This window comes from Columba livia, chromosome 16 (assembly GCF_036013475.1).
Source record: "Columba livia isolate bColLiv1 breed racing homer chromosome 16, bColLiv1.pat.W.v2, whole genome shotgun sequence".
Classification (NCBI taxonomy): Eukaryota; Metazoa; Chordata; class Aves; order Columbiformes; family Columbidae; genus Columba; species Columba livia.
In genome coordinates, this window is record NC_088617.1 from 14667263 (window position 1) to 14686908 (window position 19646).

Genomic DNA, 19646 nt, shown 5'->3' on the forward strand with positions numbered 1-19646 from the left:
CGAGCTGTTACTTGTATTTCTTATTCAACTTGCCAGCATTGATTTAAGGTGGTAAGTTGAATTATGAAACTGGAATATTGGTTTTGCTCAAAGTTGAGATCTGGTGGTTGCAATGGCCATGGAGTCTGATTCAGAACCGAATTCAGGAGAGCAAAGCTGAGCCCGGGCTCCCTCGAGCACTGGGGATGGATGAGCTTTCCTTGGGGAGGAAGGAGAGGAAGAGGAGCACGAGCTGTGGAGGGAAACTGCTGTTCCAGCTGGGATTACCTGTGCTCTTAATAACTGTAGCAGAGCTCAGGCTCGTTTGCCATCGATACTGAGAGGTGTAGAAAAGCAAAACCATTGAGTAGTCAGCGCTGTGTATTTTACCATGAGGTTTGTCGGTTGTCCGTGTTGTGGTTTTGTGCTTTGCTTTGTTTTTAAGGCAGTGCTGTCCCCGGTGCGGAGAGAGACCCGGCAGCTCAGCCAGAGACAATCGTCTTCTCTCCTGGCTCCTACTACAAAAGCTGTTGCTTATCTGCTATGAAAATTACAGATGCATGGCTGGAAAACAAAGTCCTTTAACAAATGAGATATTTTGAAGTATGAAAAAAAAACCAAATTCCATGTGTGTATATACCTGCCTAGTGTTTTGTTCAGGATTTATTCACTTTCTGTTCAGAAAAGTTAAAGGATCCAGTTTTCAAGTTTACAAATACATTTTTTACTTAATATTTTCCTCCTTTAATTTTTGGTGTCACTAGAAGAAAAGGTGGAAGAGGAATAACTCCTCAGCATCAGAAGCAACAAAAAGCTTTAGTAGCCAAGAAACGGGGAATGCCAGACCAAGAAAAATGCTCGTTTGTTCATACTTGCATCACCAGAACTAAGTTTTAAAATTATGTATTCCTAGTAATACTCATTAAAAAGCTGGATAGAGGGAAGCGAATTGAATAGGCTGGACACGTGCTGCTTGTACTTGGTCATCAACAGCCTTTTCTTTTCCAGGTGACCAAAGAGGAAAGAACGTTTCAGGACATAATGAAAAGTTACAGAAATCAGCCACAAGCCAATAGCCACGTGAGTAAACAGCATTGCTTTCCTTCTCGTCACCTCTGACAGACGCGGCTTCTCAGACGTTTATGCTGATCAGGGAAAGTCAAATCCTCTTCAGTCTTATATTCATTCTCGTTCAGATGGATTTCATCTACTCTTCTAACTTTTTCTTGACAAGAGTATTTTCCCCGGTAGGTTTACAGGAGCGTCTTGTTGAAAAGTGTTTCTGCGGATGCCCAGCTGGACAAAAATGCAAAGCAAGATGTGGAGATGAGAGAAGGTACGTACGGCAGAGTCACCCGCTGCTTTAACAGTGTTCTTGTGGGATTTGAAGACGTGAACTGTCAAGGAATAAGGAGAAGTGAAGCAAGTTTTACCATTTTTAGTGCATTAAAGAAAATTAAATGTATTACTTAAAAAGCATTTTGTGTGTGTTAGATACAGAAAATAGGCTTAACTGGCTGAAAAAAGAGTTTAATTTTGTTTCCTTAAATGGGGTTACTCAAGGTTGAAATGTTTCCTTAGCATCAGTGATATTGTAGTTCTTGGACAGCAGCACTGGTTAACCAGGAGAGATGGGCAGCAGCACTGGTTAACCAGGAGAGATGGGCAGCAGCACTGGTTAACCAGGAGAGATGGGCAGCAGCACTGGTTAACCAGGAGAGAGGGGCAGCAGCACTGGTTAACCAGGAGAGATGGGCAGCAGCACTGGTTAACCAGGAGAGATGGGCAGCAGCACTGGTTAACCAGGAGAGATGGGCAGCAGCACTGGTTAACCAGGAGAGAGGGGCAGCAGCACTGGTTAACCAGGAGAGATGGGCAGCAGCACTGGTTAACCAGGAGAGAGGGGCAGCAGCACTGGTTAACCAGGAGAGATGGGCAGCACCTGCAATAGTGTGACAGGTTTTTTCTTAATATCACCAGTCCTGAAGGTTTAAAGAGGGAGAACTTGTTTCAGAAAATAAAAATGGCGAGTCTCTAAGACCACCAGTTTCTTGTATTCAGGTTTCTTTTAGATAGTTGTTTTCTTTGCTATGGGGCAGAGGAGAAAAGGGACGAGTAATATTGGAGAAAAGCATGAAAATCGTGCCGTGCCCGTTTTTAGTGACGTGTCAGGAAGCTGAGAGCACAAGCCCCCGTGTGAACAGAGCAGAGCTGATCTGCAGCCCGGACACACGCAGGAATTAGGAGACTGTTCCGCATGGTAATTCCCCTGCGGGTGGGATTCAACGGCTCGAATGAGCATTACAGCCACTTTTTAAAATGCTTTTTGCGAGGAAGGTGCTGGTCTGCAGGTTCAGCATCCTGTCCAGCAGCTCCGCAATTCTTGGATGTCGTGGACCATCTGAAGCCACGCTGGGCTGGGGTGTTGTGTCAAACAAAGGTCCTTGGTTACCAAGTTCTTCAGCTGCTTTTCCTGACAGACGTTTTCCCCAGTTAATCAACTCGTGTCTCCTTTATGTGGTATTAACTCCCGCTCTTCTGACGGCAGCGACAGGAGCGTCTGCTGGTGTTGTGACACGGGGCGGGCACGCTGGGGAGCGACCCTGACAGGCCAAAGTGTTTGCTGTCTGTGCGCTGGTTGCAAGAGACTTCACTGTGTGCTGCCCCGCGTTGCCTGGCAGTGAACAGGGCAGAGCGTGGAACGCAGGGGGTTGTATTTGATACCGATCCGGCTTAACGAGGGGGCAGAGAACATGAACAGGAATATCCTGCTGTGTAGCTGCAGTTATTTCCACTGAGCAGCCGTTTCCTACTACGCCAGAAGAAATGGTGTCGCGGGTTCCTTGCGGCAGACGGGGGTTGAGCACGAAGCTGTTCTTTGCCAGCTGATCACAGCAACTCGCACAGAAGCGAAACGCTGCGGCTTGTCAGGCTGTTTCAGGCTGTTTAAAATGAGTTTTCAGAGCAACAAATGGCTTTGTCACCACTGCCCAAAACAAGTGTGGAAAGAGGGGGCAAATGCACTACAGGTTTTTTTGCTACAGCTATTTCCAGGTTTGGAATAAAGATTTATGTTTAGCCATAATCCATTGATTGCTACAGTGATTTGTAGCTCCTCCTGGTGTTCATGACCACCCACGGCACACCCTGCTCCTGTCTGACGCGCAGTTCTTTAATTCATCTCATTAACTGGTCAATTCATGGTTCCTGTCAGTCAGGTGTTTAAGTTTGAATCTGAAGCACCTGGTTTGCTGAAACCATGTGAAATCTGAAGCTCTCTCTTACTGTTAGAGTCGCCTGTGGAAACCGGCGGTTCCTCGGGACAATCCGCAGCAGAGAGCTCGAGTGAGTCGGAAACAGAGGAGAGAGGAGATCTGATTAAATTTTACAACGCAGTCTATGTAGCAAGAGTAAAATCATTTGCCCTGAAGTACGATGTCACAAACCAGGATCACGTAGTAAGTAAAGTATTTGGGAATTTTGCTCTAGCAATGCAGCGTTGTTTTTCCTGACCACTAAACCTGTGTCAATAGTTTGTTCTGTTACTCACCTGCTCTGGTTACAGAAGTCAAACATTTGTAGGTAATGGTGTGAGGACTCGCTTTAACAGACTTTAAAAGGACAAGCTGACGCAGTTCAGTTCACAACCCCAGTTTGTTTCCTTTATATCAATGCAACACCAAATGCCCACATAGCATCTGTGTAACACTCCTGGAAAGTAAATTTGCTGTTGTTTGGTGGATACTTGATCTGTTTACTGTTACGGGACTAAATCTTCTAAAGCAAACCTGGACATGTGTTAATGTTTCCTTCTGTGAAGTCACTGCTCTTAGATTCCCTCTGCTGGGGCTCCCGTCCCGACGTGTCCCCGTTGCAGGTGGACGCGCCCCCCTTGTCTCCGTTCCCGCACATCAAGCAGCAGGCGGGGTCTCCTCGGCGCATCTCGCAGCAGCACTCGCTCTACGTGTCGCCCCACAAGAACGGCGCCTGCCTGACGCCCCGCTCCGCGCTCATGTATAAATTCAGCGGGAGCCCTTCCAAGGTAGGAAGCAAAAGGGTTGAGAGGGGTCCGTTTGAGATAGGGTTAATTAATCTCATTAGCATGTGTTCTGATGCAGTGAGGTTTTGTTGAACTAGTCTTTCGGTTTGCAGTGAAGAGTGGAATTCTTTATGTAGAATCCATCACTCACTAAGCAAAGAGGTTCAGAATAACCTTTTGTTCTCAAACAATGGAAAACCAAAGCAAGTTTGAAATGGAGTTCCTTATTTGTTATGAGTTACTCAATGTAGTAACTCATTTTTGTCTTGATTGCAGAGTTTGAAGGACATCAACAACATGATCAAACAAGGTGAACACAGGAGTAAGAAACGAGCAATAACGATTGATAGTGACACTGAATCCCCCACAAAGCGACTCTGCCAGGAAAATGATGATGTTCTACTTAAACGTCTCCAGGATGTTGTCAGCGAAAGAGCAAATCATTAAAACCGCTGGGTTTCTATGGGGTCTGCAAGCTCTGGAGTTGGATACAACTGTTGTGCTATTTATTTCTTGCTTTTACAGACAACTGCCAAGAATCTCTAACAACTCTCACCTGAGGATGCAGAAAGCAAGAGCTAAGTAGTAAATGCTGGAGGATGAGAAGTGGTGATGATCCGTGTTCCCAAAGGCCTTGCTGTGTTACAGGTTACTCTGTTTGAGCTGTTTTAGCAAAGCAGTGACCTGTAGAAAGCCATATTGGATGTTCTTGAGCCTAATTTAGAGCATCATGAGTTCTGAGTGTAACTCAGCTTCTCATAACACTGGTTTTACTTTCATAATAGGAATGACAAGGAAATGAGTGAAGCCAGTGACATTTCCTCAAGCTTTTGGTATTTGGGGAAGAAACTTTGAAAGTGCCTTATTTTAAAAGAATGTGGAGTTTTATGTATTATTTTGCTGTGGGGTAACTGGAGTGGAGATCAAGTTGTTCCTTCAGCCTCGGGAAGAGCTGAGCGGTTTAGAACGCTGTGATTTGTGCCGCGCTCCGTCTCTGGTCACAACCCCTAAAGGTGCATGTTACGAGGTGGATCAGACGGCTTTTGCAGTAACAAAGTCAATAATCAAAAATACAAATGGCAGGGACTAAAACTGCACCCGCGTCCGATAAAGCCCTGAGGCTCCGCTCAGCGGGTCCCGGTCCCGTTTCCGCCCCTGGGAGCCGCAGCAGGACAGCAGGACAGCCCCGCGCTGGACGCTGCTCGTACCCAGGACGAGCTGGTTCCAGCTCAAAACCAGCTGGTACTTCGGCCATCCGACAGCTCTTCACACGCACAAATCCATTGAACAAGTTGTATCTCTATTTTATTTTTTCCCGAAGGTCTTAGCCTCTTGTGTAGTATCTACACTGAATGTAAGCCCATCAGATAAGGCGTTTTTGTATATATATGGGGTTTTATAGCTGTTAAAGGAAATGGAAACGTGTACATTCCAGCATGCAGTTCTTGTAATGAAGTTTTTAGCGCGGAGAAATTTGGTAGGGTCAAAAGTTTATTGATTACTGTAATTCAGTAGCTTGGTCTTATTTCATAATTGCATTTAAGATTAGAGCCACAGAGAAACTTCTTGCACTGTATTCTTCAGTTTAATGTGTATGTTGAACTGAAGAAAGAGTCTGAACGGTTACAAGGGACCGTTGAGTGCACGGTTTGGTTTGTTCGGTGTGTGCTGCGGGATGTGCTGTCCCAAGGCCGGGAAGAGCGCCGCGCTGGCTCCGGGCAGCCCCAGCGAATGGGCCTGGCCAGCGACGACGGGGAAATGCGTATTTCAAAGTGCGCGTGTGCAGGGACCCTACTCAGCGGTGAGTAGGAAGTTTACAAACGCAATCATTTGGTTTTGAATCATTAACTACTTCAATATATATATTTTTAAGGTGTTACTTCTGAAAGGCCCGACTGCAGCGCGCTGCGGTGTGAGCAGACGGCCGTGCGGTGCGCTGGGTTTCATGCAGATTCTGCTGTTCGCTTCCTCTTACTTTATTCCATTTTTACTATTTGTCTTCAGATCTTGAGATAAAAAGCACAGGAGGAACACCCTTTGTGTCCTGTTCATCAGCGCTGTCACAAATATCGGTTCAGCTCGTGTGCTCCGGTCGCTCAAGGGCTCCTGCGCGGTGGGGAAATGGGGAATCTTGCTGCAGCTCTGGGCAGAGTGTTTGTTTGCGAGGGGAATTGCAGCATCGTACCCGCAGCTTCACAGCCCGAGTCCAGCAATATTGTCTGAGCAGAGTTTAGCTCATTTGGTTTAATTCAACATCCCGCGCGGGTCTCTCCTCACCACCCTGTTACTGCGTTCTCTGAAACTGTAGGAAACTGATGGTGCTAAAATCCTCATTGTCGTTAGGTGTAGTGTTTTTTCACTAGAAAAAGGGACGTACTGCAACTGGACGTAGCGCAGATTTTTTTCACCTTTTTATAGAAAATATATTTTTGGACTTTCTGAACAGTTAAAGTTTATATGAAAATTTTGTAACGGTTTCAAAGTGCCTTCACCTGTAAATATGTATTTTATAACGAACAATTAAAGTATTTTAACCCGCGTTGCTGTATTTTCTGCGGTAATTCATGAAACAATGCCTTCTCTCTGCCTTTTCTGTGATGTCAAAGACCTCGATCATTTTTACACTCCCTCGAATTTCTTCGGAGTATTTTCAGTTTGAATTCATCATCTTCGTGCGATGTCTGAAGTGTCTGTGCTGTCTGCACCCGAGCCAGCCGCGGTTTCTGGGAGGAGAAGGTGAGCAATAAGCGCTGAGAAGGAGAGAATCCTGCTGGAGGGTGGGGGGCCCCGGGAGGTGCTGGGCTGTTGGTGGGAGCCACGGCCGCTCCTGCCGCCCCCTCCGGCCGCGGGAGCTCAGAACCAGCTCTGGACAACGTCGCTGCTTTTCTCCTGTGACCTTCCCTTTGCAGGAGACGCTAGAGGGAGGGGACGTTGTCACGGGCAACGGGATGTAGGACATGAGGCCACCGGCCTTGCAAACTCCATCCTCTCCACCCAGACAGGGGTATCCCCAGCCAGGTGGATTTTCACTCATTCTCCAACTGAAAATACTGCCTCCCTAATGCTGCGCAAAGTGGATTCGGAGCTTGAATGTTTGCTACAGGTCATATTTTCAGAGAGCTGAAGTTAAAAGGTTATTAATACCACTGGGGGGAATGCCGTAAATCTGCTAGCACGCCACAGAAGCAGCTTGTTGTTACTGGGTTGCCACACCCCAGGTGTTGTGCTAAGATGTGGCTTCGAGACAATTTGTGGTTAAGAGTACAACTAAGCAGTGTGGTGAATTGAAACTGATTTTTCTATTTGGTTTCCTCTTAGTAAATGCTCTTATGTTCCCATCCTGTGACTCATGGAGGGGTTTTTGTTACTCGATACCTGAGGAGCAGCAAGAACTAAAATTGGGGACATAATAGAAGGTGCTATGAGGGAACCGTGACTAACAAGTGCTGGGATCTCAGACGGAAGCAGCTGAAAGTGTCTAAATCTGTCTCAAGGCCAAAGAAACTGAGTTTACTGTAATCTCCAATGTCTACAATACAATAAGCATATAACTCATCGCCCAAGTAGCAGTTCTTGAAAAACAGGTGGCAGACAAACATTGTGCCAAACCCATAAACCTTTTCAGCTTCCTCGGGTGAGCAGGAGTGTATCCCAGGGCAGGTGAGTCAGAGGCGGGTTACATGTGTGGTTCCCAGGCTCGTGCAGCCACGGCTGCCCTGCTCCAGCTCGGCAACAAACCCGGTGGGCACGGAGGTTCACACACCTGAGTAACGGGGAACTGTTGTTCTACGGGCCGCTTCACCCTGCGCCAACACCCCACGGCAGGGGCGGCCTCCCCAAAGCAGGGGCAGCCTCCCAAAGCAGGGGCGGCCTCCCAAAGCAGGGGCTGCCTCCCAAAGCAGGGGCTGCCTCCCCAAAGCAGGGGTGGCCTCCCAAAGCAGGGGCTGCCTCCCAAAGCAGGGGCAGCCTCCCCAAAGCAGGGGCTGCCTCCCCAAAGCACGGGCAGCCTCCCCAAAGCAGGGGCAGCCTCCCCAAAGCAGGGGCGGCCTCCCAAAGCAGGGGCTGCCTCCCAAAGCAGGGGCTGCCTCCCCAAAGCAGGGGCTGCCTCCCCAAAGCAGGGGCTGCCTCCCCAAAGCAGGGGCTGCCTCCCCAAAGCAGGGGCAGCCTCCCCAAAGCAGGGGCAGCCTCCCCAAAGCAGGGGCTGCCTCCCCAAAGCAGGGGCTGCCTCCCCAAAGCAGGGGCCGCCTCCCCGCTGAGGCCCTGAGAGCTCCGGCTGCAGCAGCTTCACTGCGGGCTTGCCTCTGCCTCCCCCTGCACGTTCATTGGGGCTCCCGCTAACAGAAAAACACCTCTGCGAGAGTTTAGTCAGAAGAATTTCAGCTAGTTAACATGTAAATACGGGGTTTGAGCAGACGAGGTTGTGGAAGGAACCGCTGCCAAGTCATGGATGGCTTTGCTGCCAACTTTCCCGTTCCTCGACTGTGCTACCTCCCGGCAGCGAGTTTGTAGCGCTGCTTCAGAGTCCGGCCAAACCAGGAATGTGCCACTAGAAACATGTACGGTGTTCCCTACACAGGAACAATTTTTCATCATGACTTGTAACATGTGCCTTGATTTTTGATCGTCATCACGGGGCGTCCTGCAGGATTCGTTTTGGGTTTCTGCACCAGGAGTGAAAGCAGGGCTCCCTGAGCGTGGGGGGGCTGGAGGGCGCTGGGGCTGCCCCTGCTGCAGCAGGGGGAAGGGAAACAAACACTTTTTCCTCCCTTCCCCTTTTCACAGGCTTTGTTTTGATACTAGAGACTGTGCTGCTCAGGACTACACCCCGCGTTGCACGCTGTTTCCTTTTCCTTTGCTTCCTGCTAGTGAGGGTGATGCTGTTAAACCTCCATCCTGTTGCTATGCCACGTGTTGGTCTGGTGTTGCAATATCAGCTTTTGCACTGATCCACGAAGGATGTCCTGCTGTTTCAGGGTATTCTTCCCTTGCTCTTTTTAGGCCACAAATGCAATGAGATCCCGCTTGAATTTTTAATCGATTTCATTTTAGATGAGCACTCCAGGTGTATTTGTCCTGTGCAGAGGATGCACGTCCTTCAACTCCTTCCCCTCCCCAAGAAGCTCTTGGGTACAGCCTGGGTACTGAGCTGTGCAGGGCAGCTTTTGACACTGGTACAGGTGTGCAACGGACCGGCCACGGATTATTCCATAAAAGGACAAGCACCACTGCCATTTGGGTGTCGCTCGTGTGGGAGTGGGGAAATGGAGCCGCTCCGAGTGTCCTGCCTGGTCCTGTCTCCTCACAGCCCTTCCAAGAAGAGCAGCGATTTCCTCTAAACGGGTGGGACCGGCTCCCAGCCAGTTTCGTTTCCCAGTGCGAGAGCACAGCCCTGATGCAAACCTCAGAAAGCCCCAAGGGGATGGAGAGAGATGCTCAGCCAAACGAAAAGCAGGCAGGGAGCCTTAAGTGCCCGTTTCTAACAGGAGCTGAGAAGCAAGAAAGCAGAATATCTGCTTACAAGAGCAAATTACTGCAGCATGACAGTAGAATACGTAAACTCTGCTCCATAGGGAGACCTCAAGGAGAGCCTAGAAAGGACTTTTTGTTATTAAGATAATGATGTTTTCTTTGCTGCATGTCTGAACTGTGGTGGGGAAGTTGTGAGGAGAACACAGCAGTTCTCAGAAATGTGATGGGTGCTGGCGGGCTGTGCCCTCGCTCCCCTCCCGCAGCAGGACAGGGGGAGCAAGTGCGATGAAAAAGCTCACGAGTTGAGACAAGGACAAGGAGACCACACACCAATCACTGTAATGGGCAAAAGACTGGAACTGGGGAAGATTAATTTCTTGCCAATTAAGGATAGAGTAGGATGACAAGACACAAACCCAAAACTAAAACCACCTTCCCCCCACCCTCCCGTTCTTCCTTGGCTCAACTTCACGCTTGACTTTCCTACCTGCACGAGCGGTGCAGGACGATGGGGAACGGGGCTTGGGTCACGCTTTGTCTCTGCTGCTCCTTCCTCCTCTCGCTCTGCCCCTGCTCCAGCACAGGGTCCCCCCGGGCGGACGTTCTGCCAGGAGCCGGCCCTGGTGTGGGCTGCAGGGAATCTCTGGTCCCTGGAGCTTCTTCTCCCTCTTCTTCTCTGAGCTGGGTGTCTGCAGGACTGCTTCGCTCACATTTTTCTCACCCCTCTCTCTCCCAGCTGCTCCTGTGCAGCATTTTTTACCCGTTCTTCAGTGTTATCACAGAGGCACCACCAGCGTTGCCGATGGGCTCAGTCTGGCCAGTGGCAGGTTTGTTGTGGAGCCGGCTGGGGCAGCTTCTGGTGCCTTGTCACAGAGGCCGCCCCTGCAGCCCCTCTGCTGCCAAAGCCTGGCCACGTGAACCCCGCGCACGTGCACGTTCTGCTGAGGGATGACGGTCCCTGGACGGGTAACCTTCCCCTGGGGAGCCCATCGCTGTAAGTGCAGCTTGTGCTGGCACTGCAGAGCTGCCAGAGCATGGAGGGAGCTCAGAGGTTCATATCCCCTGGGATGTCCCTGTTGGTGCTGGGGATGGCAGCGGAGCGGCGGGCTGTCCCCCAGGAGGAGACACCGGTGGTGTCGCTGGCAGCGGGCGAGGGGGCTCCCCAGGAAAGCTGTGCAGCAGCACAGCACAGATCCAGTCCATCGGGACACTGAGGGGTGGGGTCCACGTGGGGCAGGCGCCTCTCTGAGAAGATTCTCAGGGATGGATTGAGTGGGGATTTCGCCAGCTGTGCTCTTGGGGCTTTGTATTTGGGAGGCAAAGTCCCAGGCCCCTTCTGCGGCCTTTGCAGCACACAGAGGCCTTTTGGAGCAGAGCTGGTTTTGTGGATGTTGGGGTGTTACTTGTGGACACAACGTCTGGAAACCAGCACATGTGTCTCCATCTGTGACAGCTGTGGTGTCTGGTCATTGCGGCTGTGAGCAACTAAGCCTGGCACCTGGGATGCATCTGGTTTCACTGCCTGTGATGTCTCGGGAATGAGATCTTGGAAAAGCCGGGTTTGGGTGTCTCCGGCAGCATTGCTCGCGTGCAATAGCGTTGTGGCATCGTGTCTTTTGGGAGCACATTCATGGAAGCTGAAGTCTGTGACCGAGCTGGCATTTGGGATGATGAACGGGCCTTGCTGGTGCTGGTTTTGTCCGAATCCCTCACAGACACCTGCTGTTGTGTGGAGCACCGCTCGTCTCGCTGCAGCAGCGCTGCCTCTTCCACAGCTCCATCGGCGTGATCGGCGCTTTAGTGTGGAAAACGGCTTGCTGCAGGCAGCAGCGTCCTGCGTGGGCTGTGGGAGAGACGGCCCCTGCAAGAGCAGGTCACTGAGCTGCTTTATGTTCCAGTGCCGGTAATCGCCGGGTGCCGCAGGGCCCCAGGAAGCGGCACCGGGAAGGGTCGGGGCAGCGTGACGAGGGGCCGCCGGGATCACCAGCGCTGGTGTCCCGGCTGGTGCCAGGGCGGGCCGGTGGGCCCGGGTGCCGGCAGGAGGGTGCAGCTCTCGGGGAGTTTTGCCGGGGGTTTGCTTTCCAGTTCCCCCGCGCAGCCCCGCCGCCCCTGCCCCGCTCCCAGCCCCCCGGCTCCTGTGGCGGGGCGGCCGCGGTTCGCGCTCCCGCCGCTCCGGGGGCAGCGCCGCCCGTGACGTCACCGCGGCGCCGGTGTCCCCAGAGCGGAGCGGGCGCTGCGCGTGCGCGGCGGGATGGGCAGCCCGGCGGGCTGGCGCGCGCCTCCCGCCAAGCGGGCGCGGCACGAGAGCGGCCCCGCGGCCATGGGCGATCGCTGCGACCCGCGGCGCTGGGACACCGAGCGGCTCTGCCAGCACCTCTCGCAGTGCGGCCTGGGCGAGCCCGACCTGCTGCGCCGCTTCCGAGGTAACGGCGGGGCCGGGGCCGGGGCCGGGGCCGGGCAGCGCCTCGGGGCGGCCGGGCCCCGCCGCTCACGCCGTGCTTGCCCCCGCAGAGAGCGGAGTGACCGGGAGCATGCTGCTGGACCTGCCGGCCTGCGCCCTCGAGATCGCCCGCGTCTGGTGAGAGCCGGGGCGGGGGGAACCGGCGCTCGGCCCCGCGGGGCGGCCGGGCTGGGTGAGCCCGGGCTGGGTGAGCCCGCGGGCTGTGCCGGTGCCGACGGGCTGTGCCGGTGTGACCGCGCTCAGGTCCCACCGCCCTGGGGAACAGTTTCTCCTTTACAGCAGGAGCGGGACGTTGAGCCGAGGGGTTTCCCGCCCCGAGGTCCCGCCGGGTGCGGGAGGAGCCGGGGCCGCTGCAGGCGGGTCTGTGCCGGGCGAGGCCCCGTGCGCAACAGGGAACTCCTGGAAAAGCCATTTCCTGACCTAAGAGGACTGAATTTGTCCCGTTTCTGCCACAAAGTGACCAAGAGCTTGGATGCAAGCACAGTGAGAACGGGTGTATGTGGTGGAACAGGCTCCGTGTGGCTGCTCTCTGTTCCTCTGCTGATGCCCGCACAGCCGGCACCATCCCGAGTGTAGAAACTGGGTGTCCAGTAACCGTGAGAAGTGAAAACAATCTATTAAAAGCTTTAATGAAAATGCTGTGCATAGCACAATAACCTCTTAAGTGTTTGTGAGAACACCAGCATAAACTCCAGGGGTTCTGGTGAGAACTTTCTTCTCCGCCTAAAGTTAATACTGCTCTAATTCTAGTAACAACAGTAGTAACGGTTTTGAAAACAGCGAGTAGGTGCTGCTTTGGATGCTGGATTTCACCCATCCCCCCCAGACAAATGCTGAGTGCTGCAGTTCTAATGTTGCAACAGTTGCTGGGACGTTGCTGTTGGTGTGTCTGCTCCAACAGGGCAGACATACAGAGAAGGGTTCTGGTGTGTGTCCTGTGGGCTGGTGACACAGTTCAGTGGCCGCCGCGAGCTGCCGCGGCACTCGGCTGTGGGGAGCGGGCAGCGTGACCCCCAGCTCGGTAGCAGTCACCTGAGAGCATGTGAAGGGTTGTTCCCAGCAGTGAGGGAACGGACTGGTCCCCAAAACCTTGTCATTTTTCTGGTGGTGAAGTGCGCTTCCTTGTTCTTCTGAAACAGTATAAATGTGTCCTGTCACCCTTTGCATGAAAGGTCTCACTACCCCTTCGCTGCCCCACTGGGATCGGTTTCGTTCACCTCTCCTGGCACTTTTTAATCTTTAAATGTCTTTTCTGTACTCCTTTGCTGATGTTGTTTATGCTGTTTCCTCCAAATTTCCCTCAAAACCTGTCTATTCCACTCAAGCTATTTGCTAACATCGTTAGTGGACATAAGGCAGTTTGGAACGTGGTTACCTGGCCGGTGAACACAAGCAGGGGACTGTGCTTTTCTGCTGGCGTTTTGTGCTTTGCAGGTTGGCTCCTTGGCTCAAGACTTGTCCGAGCCCACACCGTGCTGAGGCTGGCGGGCCCCGTGTCCATTGTACCCAAAAATCCCGGCTGCCCTCGCAACTTGGGATGGACAAGTTGACAGAATGAGGTGTCTCATGTCGAAATGTGTGGGTGTGGGCATCAGGTGTCTGGGTGTGTGACCGTCAGGAGAGGAATAAAAGCTGGTGTGACTGCAGGTGTCAGGGCAGAGTGGCTGCGTGTCAGACGAGGTAAGACGTTGGCAGGAGTCATCACGGTATTTTGGGGGTTTCTTTGGAAGAAGGGTTTTAACAGCGGCTGTTTGCAGTGCGCAGATAGAAAGCGTGTAGTATCACAAGGAAGGCATCTAAAGGCTTTATTTGTTTCTGAAGTATAAGGTAATTGTGTAATTGAAATGACGAGCAGATCTATAGTTTCTGTTTAGAGACTGCCACGAGGCTGGTGGCTTTTGGTACCTCGCTGGCTGAGCACCCAGCAGCCATACGGGCAGTCGGACACACCGGCCCCGTGTGGTGCTGTGAGCTCGGCGGAGCCGCAGCCAGCACGGGCGGCAAAGAGCTCCCCGCTGGTGCTGGGGCGTGGGATGATGTGCTCGTGGCTTTTCTTCTATAAGGTGTTTTCTTCAGTGAGGTCTGATGTCTTGTTTTTGTTAAGCTGAAGACGTTGTGAGTTGGGTGAGAGATTGCTAAAGCCGCCTGCTTTTTTAAAAGCATCTCGACTTTGCAGTAGAGAACGATCCTCTTGCGTGCGTCTTTGCAATGCACGCTGTATCCTACAGCAGCTTTCATAACGTCTCTGTGACTGGCCAGTAACGAATGTGTATCCCTAGTTCCCTGCTGTTCCTGGGGACAGCGAGGGGAGAGCTCAGGACGCCAGCCCTGCAGGCGGTGCTGTGCGTTCTGTTGTGAGCAGCGTGCTGCCTGTTAGATACGGCTGGTGAGTCGGGCTGTGCGGCTGACCTCTCTGAACTATTAAGTTCCCAGTAGGTGCAGGAAAGGGGTTTTCTCATCCTCGTCACCTGTGGCATGAGAGAGGGCGTGGGCAAAGCAGGGAGTGGTAGATGGGAATGGATAGGGAGAGTCAGTTCTCTTTCAAAGACAACCGGCAGCATGGCTGCTTGAGGACCTGTGCCTGCAGGGCCCTGGAAAACCACGGCACTAACACATGATTTGTGTGCAGTCTCTTGGTTGAGGTGGTTTTACCACGTAGACACCAGCTGGAAGGTCCCCTGCTGTTGTTTCCTGTCTGCAGGAGGATAGAGAGCTGTCTGTGCTGACATGCAGGTGATCAGTCACCCAGGACTGCACCGGCAGCAGCTTTGTCCCCTGGAGGCCAAAGCCAAGCCCAGGAGACAACACGCGTGGGCCACGGGCGGGGAATTCCCTGCGTTGTCCCAAAAGCACAGTTCTTTCTCCGGGGTGCAAGCAGCTGAATGTACACAGAGGGTCAAGGTATCGTTTTATGACGAGGTTGTGCAATGTCGAGTGCTAGGCGATAAAAGGCTAGCACACGTCTTCACAGCATGTACACATTTATACTTTCGTTTTTGGTTGGCGTCTCCCCAGGATTCCACCCCCATTGGTTAGTAACGTAGACAGGGTTTGCACAATTGTTTTTTTGGACTATGCGTGCTGGTGGGTCAGGGTTTTCACATGGGTCTTTGCTCCTGTAGCTGTGATTTTTAGTACTATGATGAGCAAAGTTTGTCTAAAAGACACTTTATCTGACAGTCTCAAGATATAAACCCAGCTGATTGCGCAGCTTCCAGGATGTTCAAACTCCAAGGGCAAGAGCTCCTGATAAGGAGTTCTACAAATCACTCTTATCGGAGCAGACTGACCCCAAGCTGGTCCAGTGATTTACACATCCTGAGGTCAGCATTGCTGACAGGATTCATTCTTTAATTGGCAATGACTACACCAGCCTCCCTGGTTGGGCCTTTCCCTTGTGCTGCTCACCCATGTGCAGCCATGGCCGGTTCCAGGTGACTCCACAGGTGTGTCACCCCACGCTGTGCCTGTTGTGTGTGACTCCACAAGAGTATCACACTGTGCTGTGCCAGTCTGGATGACTCCACAGGTGTGTCACCCCATGCTGTGCCTGTTCCAGGTGACTCCACAGGTGTGTCACACTGTGCTCTGCCTGTCCTGTGTGACTCTGCAGGTGTGTCACACCGTGCTGTGCCCGTTCCAGGTGACTCCACAGGTGTGTCACACTATGCTGTGCCAGTCCAGGTGACTCCACAGGTGTGTCACACTATGCTGTGCCTGTTCCAGGTGACTCCACAGGTGTGTCACACTGTGCTGTGCCTGTCCTATGTGACTCTGCAGGTGTGTCACACAGTGCTGTGCCCGTTCCAGGTGACTCCACAGGTGTGTCACACTGTGCTGTGCCCGTTCCAGGTGACTCCACAGGTATGTAGATGGCTGGAAACAGGCTGGTTCTGACCTTGCTGTCCCTGAGCTGGTTTTGAGGTGGTGGTGGAGGTACGTGGTGCCCAAGTGCTAGTTCTGCCCGAGCTGGCTGTGCCTGCGCTTGGAAAGTTACGTGTTTCCTATAAGCAGCAGTTGAATGTTCTTGTTCCAATTTTCAGGACAAAGCTCAAAGAGTAGCTGCAGTTGCTTTTCCTGGAGGTGTAAGGATAGGTGTGCACAGGGTTCTGGTGTACTGGCTGGTTTCCTCGGCTATCTCACCACACCAAAGAGAGTGAGAAGGACGGGCAGATGCCGGTGGTCCTTCTCTTGCCTTCTGTTGCCCTGTAAATAGCGTTAGCTTTCAGGAACTCCCTTGTAAGTCGGTATCTGGGGGTTGTGACCGCTCCTGCAGATGGATCTGCCCTGGCTGGGAGGTACCGTGCTTGTCTGAGCCACCGTCACCTCCCGGTGTCACCTGGTGCGTCCGTGGTCCCCGCAGGTGGTGCCGTTTGGGCTGTGACACGGAGCAGCAGAGGCCGCAGCCCAGAGCTCCCCGGTACGGTCAAGCGCTTGAGGCAAAATGTGCTCACCAGCAGCTCACACATCACGTGCATTTAATATCTTATGGATTGTGAATTATTGAATGATTCATCTGAAAATGTGTAGCGCATCTAGCTTCATTTTTTGCTAATAGTTGACATTTTATATTAATAGCGTTACTATTTTGCTATTTCTTATTTGTAGTATTGCTAGGATTGATGGTATTACTTTTTGTTTAAACTGAGAGACTGTTGTAAAACCGATCCTGGGATGGTTAACCGCTGGAGGGTGCAAAAGGCAGCAAATTGTGTTTTAAACTCCAGTGGCTCTGCTGTTTGAGTTGAAATTAATTTGTGTAAAATCCAAGTTAATTCGGCAAAATGAAGCTGCTTTTAATACAGAGTTGACTAACTGAAAGTTCTATGAGTTTATCAGCCTTAAAAAATGTCAGTTATTCAGGCACTGCATATTGCCTTTCGTATAAATTTAAAGGACTTATCCCCAAATGTGATTTTCCCTGAAAGGAATTGATAAAAAAAATGTGTATTCCCTGGTGTTTCTATTTCTTGGATCTGTATAAGTGGGAGAAGCACTTAACTGCTTTACAGACAAATTCTGTAGCTATTTGTTCTCTTCCCTCTCTACTTTAGAAAGATAAGTGCTCTCAATCCTTTTCTGAAAAAGCTGCAGGAATACATATTTCTGTAGAATCACAGAATCACAGAATCGACTGGGTTGGAAAAGACCTCAGAGATCATCAAGTCCAACCCTTTGTCCAACTCCAGTCCATTGACTAGATCATGGCACTAAGTGCCATGTCCAGTCTCAGTTTAAAAACCTCCAGGGCCGGTGAGTCCAGCACCTCCCTGGGCAGCCACTCCAATGCCTGACCACTCTCTCTGCACAGAATTGCTTTCTAATCTCCAGCCTCAATTTCCCCTGGCAGAGTTGAAGCCCATGGCCCCTTGTCCTATTGCTGATGCCTGGGAGAAGAGCCCAATCCCCACCTGGCTAGAACTGCCCTTCAGGTAGTTCTAGAGAGTGCTGAGCTCAGCTCTAAGCCTCCTCTTCTCCAGACTAAACAAGCCCAGCTCCCTCAGCCTCTCCCCATGGGTCTTGTGTTCAAGTCCCTTCACCAGTCTTGTTGCTCTTCTCTGGACCCGCTCCAGCACTTCAATCTCTTTCCTGAGCTGAGGGGCCCAGAACTGAACACAACACTCCAGGTGTGGCCTCCCCAATGCAGAGCACAGGGGAAGGATCACTGCCCTTGTCCTGCTGACCACGCTGGTTTGGATACAGGACAGGACACCATTGGCCTTCTTGGCCACCTGGGCACACTGTTGGCTCATGTTGAGCTTCCTGTCCATTAGTCCCCCAGGTCCCTTTCTGTCTGACTGCTCTCCAGCCACTCTGTGCCCAGCCTGGAGCGCTCAGGGGGTTGTTGTGACCAAAGTGCAGCACCCGGCACTTGGCCTTATTGAACTTCATCCCACTGGAATCAGCCCATTTTTCCAGTCTATCCAGATCCCTCTGCAGAGCCCTCCTGCCTTCCAGCAGGTCGACACTCCCTCCCAACTTGGTGTCATCAGCAAATTTGCTGATGATGGTCTCAATCCCCTCACCTAAATCGTCAATAAAGATGTTAAACAGGACTGGACCCAACACTGACCCCTGGGGACACCACTAGTGACTGAGTCAACAAAGAAGTCAACAAGAAGAGTCAACAAATGTCAGTCTGCTATGAATTTGCACAAGTAATTCCATACAAACTGCAAATTGTAAAGGGAAACGCGTGGCAAACTTTGCTCTCAATGTCTTTTCTTCCTTCCTAGCCGCCCTGCGGAGAGACTGAAGGTGCTGGCGTGTCTGAACAACCTGCACCAGCAGCTGATGGACGAGAAGAAGGTACCAGCGCCCGGCTCTGCCTCCCTCCCCCGTGCTGGTGCCAGCTGCGGTGCTGCCGTTGCCGAGCAGCAGCTCCCACCCTCCTCCTCGGTCGTGGTGGCCTTTGAAAAACCACAGGAACCAGAAAAATTGTCAAAATCGTCAGTTAAGAGCTTCATGTGGGCACCTGGCGGTTGTGAGAGACCAAAGGAGCAGATGAGCTGTTTGAAATGTGTGGAGAAGCTCCTCTTTCTCATCTCTTTGTGCAGAGCCCCCGTTGGGTTTTGTGTTAGTTTAGCTGCAGGCCTGGGTTAGCAGAGTCCTTCTCACTGCACTGTTTGCCGTGTCCAGCGGTGCGCGCCGGTTTAACTCCAGGGCTGCACACATTCATTCCTCAGTATCGTGCCCATCTGCTGGAGCCCTGTCAGCTAGTGAGTGAGAGCAGAGAGAACGCAGGGAAACCTTATTTGCCTCACTATTTTACTGCGAGATGTGTGTGATGAAGCGGTTTTATCTGCTGTAGTGAGGCAAGGACTAAACACACGTTTATCTTCTCTACTAAATCACTGCAGTTACTCAGATGTCTCCTAAAATGCATGTTAGAGGTGATCAGGGAGTACTTATTTCCCTTGAGTTTAGCACTGTTTTATGGAAAAGGTGAAAACCATAATTTCCGCTCTGCAAAATTTCCCTTGGTTTTAAAAAACGTGAACAATGTTGAACTAAGCACTTACGGGGTATCTGGGACATGTATTGCAGTATCCCGCTTTAACTGGAGTAGCAGATTAAGAAACAACACTTTTAGAGCTTTTCACTTTCATTCCCTCGCCTTCTGAAATATGTGGCTTTTCTTTTTTGATGTCATGTTTAAGTAGTTCTCCAAGATAAATCATGATGTAGGATAGGCAGGATATGGCTGTTTTACAGGAGAAAACAAAACAACCCCCTTCTCCCAGCAGATACCTGACCCTTCTAGATATCCTTTACCTTGGTGCCTGTTGCCTTTCAACGTGGAATTTCAAATGTTAATTCCGCTGTTGTTTTGCTTTTGTAGGTTTTCAACGATCCCATTCATGGGCACATTGAGATACATCCCCTTCTTGTCCGCATCATCGACACACCTCAGTTTCAGCGCCTCCGATACATTAAGCAGCTGGGTGGCACTTACTTTGTGTTTCCAGGAGCCTCTCACAACCGCTTTGAACACTCCATAGGGTAAGGTGGTGCATTCGGAGTTTGGTTCCGCCAACGTGCAGCTCCAGCCAAGGGGCGTTGGGGAAAACTGTTGTTGTGGCATTTTGAGTCTCAGAACTGTTCCTGGATAACCTGTGTGATTCCAGGCTGTTCCCTTGAACTTGATTTCATAAAGACAGATAAAGAAACCTGCAAGATGGATTGATGTTACATTTC

The 19646-nt window shown here is 51.5% G+C and overlaps 2 protein-coding genes across 7 annotated transcripts in view; both read left to right on the plus strand.

Moving 5' to 3' along the window:
* The window catches only part of RBL1 (RB transcriptional corepressor like 1), a 28895-nt gene extending 22338 nt beyond the window's left edge, over positions 1-6557 (plus strand). For 4 of the 6 annotated variants that reach the window (XM_065032696.1, XM_065032697.1, XM_065032700.1 and 1 more), the window contains 5 exons: positions 988-1059; positions 1231-1315; positions 3271-3437; positions 3800-4021; positions 4295-6557. In XM_065032696.1, coding sequence (XP_064888768.1) covers positions 988-1059; positions 1231-1315; positions 3271-3437; positions 3800-4021; positions 4295-4465 — 717 coding nt within the window. In that variant the 3' untranslated portion in view covers positions 4466-6557. The remainder of the gene's footprint in view (positions 1-987; positions 1060-1230; positions 1316-3270; positions 3438-3799; positions 4022-4294) is intronic. The other 2 variants (XM_065032698.1, XM_065032699.1) reach the window with 1 other exon arrangement.
* A 5154-nt stretch (positions 6558-11711) lies between these two features.
* Positions 11712-19646, plus strand: part of SAMHD1 (SAM and HD domain containing deoxynucleoside triphosphate triphosphohydrolase 1) — a 28479-nt gene continuing 20544 nt past the window's right edge. The window contains exons 1-4 of the mRNA XM_065032701.1: positions 11712-11910; positions 11999-12065; positions 18185-18257; positions 19291-19451. Of these exons, the coding sequence (XP_064888773.1) occupies positions 11739-11910; positions 11999-12065; positions 18185-18257; positions 19291-19451 (473 nt within the window). The 5' untranslated portion in view covers positions 11712-11738. The remainder of the gene's footprint in view (positions 11911-11998; positions 12066-18184; positions 18258-19290; positions 19452-19646) is intronic.